The following is an 11088-nucleotide window of genomic DNA, read 5'->3' on the forward strand; positions in this document are numbered from 1 at the left end:
ACCTCTAATTAACATATCAAAACACCTTTAAAAATCATGAAAATTTACCGACATGCATTATTGACTTCATAGAATAAGACTGCGAAATTTCATACAAAATCCTTCAGCAGTTCGGGCAATTTTTGAGAGCCGATATCTCACGATCTGTTTTGAGATTTTGTATGAAACTTCACAGTCTTATTCTATGAAGTCAAGAATGCATGTCGGTAAATTTTCATGATTTTTGAAGGTGTTTTGATATGTTAACTAGAGGTACAAAGTTGGACCAAAAAAACAACATTTTCTTTCTCCAGATCTGGTTATTTTTATTAAATTATTTTTTAATGGATATTTAAAAAAAAAATCGGCTGCCTGGCCGTCGAAAATGACAGAAGAAAATAAATTTCACGACTTTCAAGTCATCTCTCTTCATTTTGCTCTCCATTTTCAATCCTCCAATTTAAAGTTTGTACCTCACTTTTTCGATGTCGATGAACTAAATGCCAAATTAGGCGTGCAGTACCAGTATAGTTTCCCTTACGCCTAGGGGTGTTCATTGAGTCCGGTTTAGTTAGTTTTAAACCGAACCGAAAGAGTTTGAACTAAGTGGATTGGTTTTTTCGGTTAAATAGATCGGTTCAGTTTATTTTCTAAAACTGATTCAAATGTTTAGTTGGTTCGGTTTAAATTTTTTGAAAACTGAATAGAGTGAACCGATCGAACTTTAAAAATCCTAATTCACTAAAACTTGGATCTGCACGGAATCGACTCTCTCACTCTTGAGTCACGATCTGAAACTCTTAACCCTTTCTTCTTCTCCTCAGGTATTCGTTCATCTACTTCTCCTTTCTCCGCCTTTTCTATCTGAGATTTTGACTCGCATCTCGATCTCTTCTAGTTCTGAATTTTCTTGCTCCGTCGTCTCTTTCTTTCATGGATCTAGGATTTTCTACTTTTTTTGGAGAACGGGATTCAATAAGGCGATGCAAGCATGCATGGGTATCGGAAGAATATTTTTGTTTATCTCCGCTGGTAATCGAGTTAGATATCTCAGTATCTCCTTGTTTTATTTTGTTTCTTTTTTCTAATTCATCAGTGAATGTTCTTTTTTAATTAATCTAATATTTTGCTGATTCAACACGGCGATTCATTATTTTGTTTATATAAATATATTTTTTTTACTTCATCCTTGGTTTTGGGGTTTTGTTTTTATTGAACGGAAAAAAAAACAAAAGCAAAATTGAGATTGAACTCGTTGTTGATTTGTTTTTGTTTCTTTTTGCTGATTCGGACTTTCAGGCGACATTGAACTCATTCTTGTTTCTTGGCATCTTGCGATTATTTTTGAATTATTGAATTTATCTGTCAAAATGTTCGGTTGAACCGAACAAACCGAATAAAAATTTGATTCGGTTCGGTTCGGTTCGGTTAATAAACTATAACGGTTCGGTTTGATTCTATTTTTGAAAATTGAATAAAACTTTAGTTTGCTTATTTTATTTCGGTTTCTACCGAAGCGAACCGATGAACCGAATACAAAGAGGGCCCATACCTTATTATTTTTTCATTTTTTGAGAGGGCCCTCAACCTCACGTCCTCACCCTCATCCGAACCCGTATCCTCTCAGATATTGCACAATTATTGCAGAGGATCACTTACTTTACGGTTTGAGATTAAATCTCAACCGACTTTGAGATTCGTGCCAAGTTAAAAAGTACGGTTAAGATCTAGTAATTGTAAAAGATTCCCTTATCAGGTATTGGAGAGGATGTGAATTCACCCTCATCCTCACGGGAGAGTTGAGAGTTCCCAGATGCAATAAATACAAAGAGGATCACTAACTACATAATGCACCAATATAATTTACAAAGTCTCTACTGTAAGAGGAGCACTCAGCACTGTATGTTGTAACTTTCTACCAATAAATATGACCACGTGTTCTCCGTAAATTTTTTATTAGAAATTTAAGTGTACGAAGTGTTCCCACCATCCATCAGACCATCAGTCACTCCCATTTCACCACCCACTCTTCATTTGGCAAAAAGGAGAAAAAAAGAAAACATACCTACTGTACCTTTTCCTTTTCCTTTGATCGATCTAAGAAATTTATCGTTCGGCTTCGGCATCTGCACTTTAATTTATTTGTAGGGTATCTAGGATTTTTCTTTTTTCGCTTTGTTTTGTATTGAGGAGGAGGGATTAAAGAGGGATGAGAAGGTGGATTCACCACGTAAGAAAACTGAGTGCGGCTAGCATCCCCGCCTCTTTAATCGAGAAAGGTCAGAATCGTGTAATCGATGCCTCTCTTACACTTATCCGCGAGCGCGCCAAGCTCAAGGTTTCAATTCTTTCTTTCTAATTATGCATGGTTGTACGATGGATTCAACACTAAACATGTCCTGGGAGGGAGGGAGGGAGGGAGTGTAAGTTACCAGTTTCAATACATGAAACCTTGGCCTTTTAAAAAAAAAACAAAACAAAATGCTTTGCTCTTAAATCATCAATTTAGGAACAAGTTGGAAGCAAATTTGTTTTGAGATATTAATGCTAAGTTGGTGTCTTTGGCATTTGAAAATTCTGGTTTAATTTAGTGAGGTAGTGTTATAGTGTACGTACTGATAGAGTGATACCATACACAGCAGATGCGATCATGCGAATACAGAATAGCTTGTATCAGTACTGTTCTGCAAAAATCTGGTAAATGGTCAATTTAATCATGTTTTATGTCCAACAGGGAGAGCTAGTAAGGGCACTAGGTGGTGCAAAGGCCTCAGCATCACTATTAGGAGTTCCTTTGGGACACAATTCGTCTTTTCTTCAAGGTCCTGCTTTTGCGCCACCTCGTATTAGAGAGGCTATTTGGTGTGGCAGCACCAATTCTTCCACAGAAGAAGGTACCTATTACTAAAATTCCGTTGTTAATCAAGAAACTTTGAATTTGGCTAATTTGCCTTGGTATTGACCTGATTATACTACCAGCACAGAGTTCTAACTTGTCATTAACAGACCTCGTGCAAATACCATGCAATCAGATTAGAAACCATATAACCCAAAGATACCTGCATGACAAGCTTGGCATGACCATTTTTATTTAGACTGCAGATAACACAAATACACGAAAGTGGAAGGAGCTACTTGATCTGATTTACGGGTGCACTTATAATGTACAGGGAAGGAGCTGAACGACCCACGTGTGCTGACAGATGTAGGGGATGTGCCGATACAAGAGATACGTGATTGTGGTGTAGATGATGACCGGCTAATGAATATTGTCAGCGAGTCTGTAAAAATTGTTATGGAAGAGGTAATTGCCTATTCGTTATATTGTGCAAAATATCAGATTTTATTCCCCTAGCCGATACATAGGGAATTGTCATGAATGTCTTTATGCAGTTTTAAGAATATGAAGCTTACCTCGACAAAAAACTTTCAATGTAATGGCTACACCTGTTCCCATTTACTTATGGAGATTATATATTTGCATCAATTGGAAAAATGGAATTTTCTTTTCTTAAATTCTGAAGAAATTAGTAGATGATGGCCATGTGCAACATTTTGTATGTTACTATTTTACTAAAAGGGTGTATATATATTTCTGATGTTGCGGAGGTACTCGTGATATTTTTTCATTTTTCAAGATTCATGCATGAAATCCGCATATCCTATTTTACTGTTAATGAATTATGTACCTGGTACCTGTTGTTGCATGGTACTGAAAAACCTTGCATATTGTGCAACATTTTGTTTGTTACTATGTTACAAAAAGGGCACACTATATATTTCTGATGTTGTGGAGGTAATCATGATATTTTTATTTTTCAAGCTTCATGCATAAAATCAGTATTTTCTATTTTACTGTTCATGACTTGCGTACCTGGTACCTGTTGTTCTATGGTACTGAAAAGCCTTTGTGTATTGTGCATAAAAAATAATAGTATTGGAGTTAATTCTGTAGGAACCTCTTAGACCACTGGTGCTGGGAGGGGATCACTCAATTTCATACCCAGTGGTCAGAGCTGTCTCAGAAAAGCTCGGCGGGCCCGTGGACATACTTCACTTGGATGCACATCCTGACATTTATGATGCATTTGAAGGAAATAAGTACTCACATGCCTCATCTTTTGCTCGTATAATGGAAGGAGGCTATGCAAGACGGCTCCTCCAGGTAAGTTTTGTTTAATAGTTTTCTCATTTCTCAAGTTTGTGGATAGTGGAATTTATTATATAGGGTGGCAATAGATTAGGATGGGTTTGGCTAGTGCCAATAATATTGGGTTGTACATCACCTACTGACAGGTCAAGATGACCCAACCCACAGCTCCTCAAGGTGATTTTTATTTAATTGTATCTTTTTTGCTCAAGTTTTCAGAAATCAGTATTTAGATAGTGGTGTGGCAATATGTTGGGTTTGGTCAAGTTGGGTTAAAAGTATATTATAACTATAAACCCACACTTGGACATGACTCGCCAGCAGGTCAATATGACCTGACCAGTATCCTACCCTATAAATATAGTTTTTACGAGAATTTTTAAATTATTGATAATTGTTGGCACAAAAGATTCAATTAATGAGGTGGTAAGATGTTTGTTTTAAGAATGGAAGCTCATGGGTTTAAATCCAAGTGTTGCGCACTTGATTATATCTTGAATATTTATCTTAATCTGTACATTTGAAACACATGCAATAAAGAAAGATACAAGAAAAGCAGATGGGTTTAATCATGACTTGTTTAACTCATTCTTGACCTGACCTGGAGTGTGTCAATAAATACTTGATCTGGACCCAACCTAATCCGACTCACTAAGCATTGTGTCAGTCTTACATAGGTCGGCTCGGGTCAAGTTTTGTGAACCTAATTCTATACCATTAGTTCAAGCTGGGATTGGGACCCCATGGTACTTTGGTAACGTGAGAAGTAAAGCAATTAAAAACCTACTTATTACTTGTATTTGTTATATTTCACTCGTGTATTCAACAACGCTTTTGTAATGTATATTTTGAATTTCAGGTAGGACTAAGGTCAATAACAAAAGAAGGGCGTGAACAAGGGAAGAGGTTTGGTGTGGAGCAGTACGAAATGCGCACTTTCTCCAAAGATCGTGAAATTCTTGAAAATCTCGTATTATCTCTGTATCTCTCTCATATTTTCCATTTTCACTAAATATTTTTTGGCTTTGACTTAGCAATTACATGTTATGTACATTGGAATTGGAATTTCGTTGGTGAATTCTTATTCATGATTAATATTTGTGTGGACAGAAACTAGGAGAAGGCGTGAAGGGTGTGTATATATCAGTTGATGTAGACTGCCTAGACCCGGCTTTTGCACCAGGTGTGTCACACATTGAACCAGGTGGCCTCTCATTCCGTGATGTGCTAAACATACTGCACAACTTACAAGCTGATGTTGTTGCAGCTGATGTGGTTGAGTTCAACCCCCAACGTGACACGGTTGATGGCATGACAGCAATGGTTGCTGCAAAACTTGTACGCGAACTCACTGCCAAAATTTCAAAATAAAATTCAAAATTTTGTCAATCGAGTGGTTCTTGTATTCTTAAACTTTTGCTTTGTATTTCTTTGACGTTGGAAATTCTAGAAGATTTCTTTTAATAAATTTTGAGGAGTTTCAAATGGGCAGATTACGGCATAAATAAGGAACAATTTTCAATTTTTTTTAATTTGTTACCGGCCTTTAATTATAATGAGCTAAATAGTGAAGTGTTGAACCATGAGTTGTATCTCTGTAGGTTGGTCATAGACTATTATTATATTGTTTATGTTTATTGGTGCTATTACCACGAGTACATGCATGATAAGATGAAGAGTATGGCAGAAGCTTATTGACAAGAGAATAGAATATAATGGAAACAGAGGAGGCTTGGACAAAATATTCTCTCAATAAAGCGAAAGCCCTCAGGCTCAGAGCATATATGCTTCGTGCTCCTCCTTTGAAATAATGTTACTGCTTTCCATTAATTTGCTTTTGATAACTTTTTAAAGGAATTACATAAAGCTTACAATTAATAATCATGTATGGTTTCTTTTGAAAGAATCAGAACATTTTGAGTAGCCACCTGCCTATCTAACATAGTCCATAAGCTCTATAAAACTCAAGTCTTGGAAGCTTGTTTCAGTTCAAACCCCGTTCCTGTCTATCTCTCTATCTCTCTCTCTCTCTATCCCATGGCTGATTGTCCTGAGCGATTATGTCACTGTTCCTCTCCACCACAGGATCATCATGATCCGAAACCATACTACCAAGATGTCAAAGTGTACAACTCTGATCCAAAGCCATTACCTCGCCAATCTCCTGCAAAGACATCTTCATCTTCTGGTACTGGTACTGGTACTGCTCGGCTATGCATGGCTCTGGTTGCTTTTTTTGTCCTTTTAGGCATCATTGCTTTGATACTCTACCTTGTTTACCGCCCAACACATGCCCGTTTCTCTGTCACCTCATTTGCCATACTCTCTCTCTCCAACTCTAGCTCACCATTTACCTGCGTCTCCACATCAACACAAGTCACCATACTCATCCAAAACCCTAACAAACATTCTTCAATCAATTATGATTGTCTTTCTGTCTTTCTTTCATATCGCAACCAGGCTATTACATATTCAACTCAGCTACCAGCACTGGCACAAAAGCCCCGTAGCTCTCTGGCTTTGTCGCCTGTGGTTGGTGGTGGTGCAGCCGTTCCTGTGTCGTATGATGTGATGGAGGGGTTGATGACTGATGAGACCTATGGCTTCATTGGGTTGCGGTTAGTGGTGCAAGGGAGGATTAGATTTCAGTCAGGGCCATTTTACGGAAGGTGGGTCCCACTTTATGTGAGGTGCGACATGCTTATTGGTGCTCGCAAGGGGTTCATGGGCCAAGTGCCGGTGCTTGGAAATCCTAACTGTTACGTTGATCCTTAATGCATGTCAACTTAGAAACTTGTCATTGCATTTGCCTTCTCTGTTCTTTTTTTTCTTTTTCTTTTTTCACCTTTGATTTGTTTACTTTTTCTGTTAAGTATGTCTTAAATAGCAGTTAACAGTGTGTCGAACTTGTATCGTTCGAGTTGTTGTTGATCTTGATTGGAAACATTGAAATTCCTGTCTCGGATTGTGCACTTTTAAATTATTCATGTTTGACTATGGAATCCGACCAAATGAAATCCAAAAACTTAAAATTTAGAATGGGTCGAGAACTAGTGTTTGATTTAAGGAAAAATTGTCAAAATGACACTCCAAAATCTTCAAATTATCAAAATGCCACTCTAAACATTAAAATTGTAAAAATGCCATTTCAAACTTCATTAATTTGCCATTTTGCCATTTATACTCAATTCTTATACTATTTTTATTAAAAATTACTGTTTTGAAATACGTATTTCTTTACCAGGTTGTGCAATTATAAAATAAGTATTTCAAAACAGTATTTTTCAGTTAATTTTTAATAAAAATAATATAAGAATTGAGTATAAATGACAAAATTTGGAATTAATGAAGTTTAGAGTGACATTTTTATAATTTCAAAGTTTAGAGTGACATTTTGATAAATTAGGTTTTGGAGTGACAAATAACCAATTTTCCCTTGATTTTAATGTCTAAAATGAAACAAGCAAAAATAAAAAATAAAAATCAACATATATCTATCATTATTGGTACAGAATTATTATTATTATTATCTGTCTTTGTATTTCCTATAAAAATCAATTAGCATCTGAAGTATGAATATTGAACTAGAGAGAGCCTACTAAATTCTGGTATGTTGTTTCTAAATCTAGATTAACAGTGTATTTGGCCATGAAGCGTATATAAGAGATGGCATAGTAAAAAAAGAAAAAAAAGTGTTACGTGGGAGTAGGGGTGAGTAAATCGCTCATAACTCGTGAGCCGCTCATAACTCGCTCATTAAAAGCTCGCTTAAACTCGCTCATTTATCCGCTCATTTAAACTCACTCATTAACAACTCGCTCATTTACTTAATGAGCGAGCATGAGCATGACTCAACTCGCTCATTAAGAATTTACCACATCTAATCCCTGCCACATTTAATCATGTGTAATTCTGTGTAACACTAACATTGCCTCATTAAGATTGATAGATAGTGAGCATAGTTTCATATTTAATTCTGTGTAATATAGTGAGCACAATATAATATTTAATCTTGTGTAATATACTAATATTCATGATTTCATATTCATTTTTTTGTAAATCGGCAGAACCAAGGTTGCTTGTTTAAGATGAAGGTTTAATTCTAAACTAGCAATTTAAAATCCCAACTGCTTGTTGCTTGTTTAAGATGAATTTTCATTATTGTTTTCATAATACAAATTTGTAGGTATGTGACAAGGAAATATCTATCTATATGTCACAAGTAGGACCGTCAAAATCGACAAGACGATAGCTGTTGAATTTTTATTAGTTTCTGTTGTTAGTTTATGTTGGAATATTCTATTTTTGTAATATAATTATATTTTTGTTGAATTTTTATTATATTTTATTTTAAATAAATTATGACAATTTGTTATGATAACTTTTAACAAATTTTGTTATGCGTGGGCACACTATATAATTTTGTTATGAGTCATAAGTCATAACTTGTGAGCCGCTCATAACTCGCTCATTTACAACTCGCTCATTTAAACTCGCTCATTAATAACTCGCTCATTTACTTAATGAGCGAGCATGAACATACCCTAACTCGCTCATGCTCGCTCATTAATCACCCCTACGTGGAAGGACCTAGAGCTGGCTAAAAGTTAAATAACTTGAAACTTTCGTAAAAGATCACACAAGATGACAAAAGATACCTGACTATAGCACAGCAGCCTAAAAAATTAAGAACTTCAAACTTAAAAGGCTTTGGACCTAATTCAGGCCCGTATTTGAGCCCACTTGGGGGGGTTGTTGTTACTTGTTAAAATGGCTGAATTCAGGGTTTAACATATCATTAGATAAATTGATGAGGCGGACCATCAATTATTATATATATAAGTCGTTTGAGATTTCTTATAAAAGAGACAAATTAACATAAAAAGAAACACATAAAAATAAGAGAAAAGGAGTTATAAAACTCGGGAGTCGGGAGTGTACGTATGGCGTTCAATGTACGAAAAGAGTTTGGAAGAGTGCGCGTAAGGAGGCTATCTCGCTCGCTCGGTGCTCAATCAAAAGATCGAGTTGGACCAAGGGAAAGAGAAACAAAAGAAGCACCAGCTAGCAGATCATGACATATATGCATGTTGTATGTATCTTGTATGTATCTCATCGATCTGATCCCAGCTGGGTAATTAATTAATGTTCTCTAATTGCCTTTAGTTATGTCTTTTAAAATGATATTATGACCTCGATCGATCTAAATTAAAGTGAATTAAATTGTTTAATTGCAGGACATGTAGACGTGCATGAGTGGTCTGATCGAATTGCCAATTGATGCATGTGTGGCGCCTTATTGCAGAGGGGATAACCTTAATTCCCTCATCTTAATTCATAAGTTTGCTTTGGAAATGATCCTCCACAAAAACAAAAACAAAAACAAAAACAAAAACAAAAACAAAAACAAAAACAGAGGGGATGGCCAGCTGATATGATATCTCAATTGAAGATTGTTACATCAGACAACCTCGATCCTAATTGTTACATCAGGTGAAATTTAATTCTACGTGCAGTACTGATTTATTGGTAATGAAATTATTACCTGTCTCTGTATTTCCTATAAATTAACAATTAGCATATGAAGTATGAATATTGATCAAGATTTTTTCAAAGCCTACTAAATTCTGATATGTTGTTTCTAAATCTAGATTAACAGCGTATATAAGAAAAATGAGTATTACTATTGCATAAAAAAAGAGAGAAAAAAAGAAAGAAAAGGAAGTGCATGTTATGTGGGAGGAACTATATATGGCACAGCAGGCTAAAAAATTAAGAATCTTCATAAACTTAAAACTTTGGACCTAGTTCAGGCCCGTATTGGAACCCACTTGTCATGTACCATGTAATTAAACTTTAAAATCTTCGGCCCACAGAAGACACTTCATTAAAATGTTCATAAAATAAATTTACGAGTATTTGTAAATATTTTAATAAAAATAACCGGTCTGATCAGAATTATAAAAATGCCCAAAACGTGAATTTTTTCTACGGTCCAATTTTTTATTTCAAACCGTGAAATAAATCCACGGCCCCGATTTAAAATTCGGAACTGCGGCATAAATCCACGGAATAAAGTCAGAAGCAAATTCTTGGACTTACAATCAATTCATATCTAGAATTAAATCTTTGCAATCAATTCATATCTAAAATTAAATCTTTGCAACTTGACATTACCAGTTCAATATATATATTTTGTGTGAGAAGTTGTTTAGGCAGGTACATTAATTAAAGAGCAAGCATGCAGCTCCTAGTCCTAGTGTGGCACGCTAGCTGGAGCAAAGAAAATTTGCCACGTATAGAGGGAAATTAAGGAGTAGTAGTCTTCATAAAAAGAAATGGACAAGATAAATTAAGATGCAAGAAATTATATATATTATATTATATATATTATATTATATTATATTATATTATATATGCGGGTCCCACCTGTCAGTTTTGTAAATAAGATCTTAAATCTCACATTTGTATAAACCGGCCCAGATACATCTCTATTTCTACAACTTATTCCTTGGTTAATTAAATTCATAACTATAGTAGTATATATAAACTCCCTTAACTAATTTAGAATTGAGTAGGATTTATTAATTCTTAATTTTCAAAATTTGTAGGTTTCTGAATATTTTAAAATTTATGATTAACATTATATGTAGTTAAATAATTTTTCAGATGATTCAATGAATTATAATTTACTTTAGAATAAATTAATTATCTTATCGATATATGTTCTGAGAATAATCCGATTTTTTTAAAAATACCCATTTAATAAATAAATTAAATTAAAATATCCAAGTTTCAACAAAATTTATAAAAATACCCCAACCGCGGATTTTATCCGCGCTCCGGAATTTTTATTCCGGGGCGCGGATAAAATTCGCGCCCCGAAAAAAAAAAAAAAAAAAAAAAAAAATTTTTTTTGGTCCCGAGCGCGGATAATATCCGCGGGCCGAATTTTAAAA

General features: G+C 35.0%; 2 protein-coding genes across 2 annotated transcripts; both read left to right on the forward strand.

Moving 5' to 3' along the window:
• Positions 1–1982: 1982 nt before the first annotated feature.
• LOC144561781 (arginase 1, mitochondrial) lies at positions 1983–5715 on the forward strand. Its single transcript, XM_078310875.1, has 6 exons — positions 1983–2317; positions 2714–2873; positions 3150–3283; positions 3935–4144; positions 4989–5099; positions 5240–5715. The coding sequence occupies exons 1-6, from the start codon at positions 2189–2191 to the stop codon at positions 5498–5500; spliced, it is 1005 nt and encodes a 334-aa protein (XP_078167001.1). The 5' UTR covers positions 1983–2188; the 3' UTR covers positions 5501–5715.
• Positions 5716–6166: 451 nt separating this feature from the next.
• On the forward strand, positions 6167–6904 carry LOC144561439 (NDR1/HIN1-like protein 12). Its single transcript, XM_078310402.1, has one exon. The coding sequence runs from the start codon at positions 6167–6169 to the stop codon at positions 6902–6904; it is 738 nt and encodes a 245-aa protein (XP_078166528.1).
• The last annotated feature ends 4184 nt before the right edge of the window (positions 6905–11088 follow it).

The sequence above is a fragment of the Carex rostrata genome, chromosome 11 (assembly GCF_964058835.1).
Source record: "Carex rostrata chromosome 11, lpCarRost1.2, whole genome shotgun sequence".
Lineage (NCBI taxonomy): Eukaryota > Viridiplantae > Streptophyta > Magnoliopsida > Poales > Cyperaceae > Carex > Carex rostrata.

Excerpts from the sequence above, each read along its gene's own strand:
- LOC144561781 (XM_078310875.1), top strand. The coding sequence starts at position 2,189 with ATGAGAAGGTGGATTCACCACGTAAGAAAACTGAGTGCGGCTAGCATC. Across the intron at positions 2,874-3,149 it reads CAATTCTTCCACAGAAGAAG|GGAAGGAGCTGAACGACCCA; the intron begins GTACCTATTACT and ends TATAATGTACAG. Across the intron at positions 5,100-5,239 it reads GTGAAATTCTTGAAAATCTC|AAACTAGGAGAAGGCGTGAA; the intron begins GTATTATCTCTG and ends TTGTGTGGACAG.
- LOC144561439 (XM_078310402.1), top strand. The coding sequence starts at position 6,167 with ATGGCTGATTGTCCTGAGCGATTATGTCACTGTTCCTCTCCACCACAG.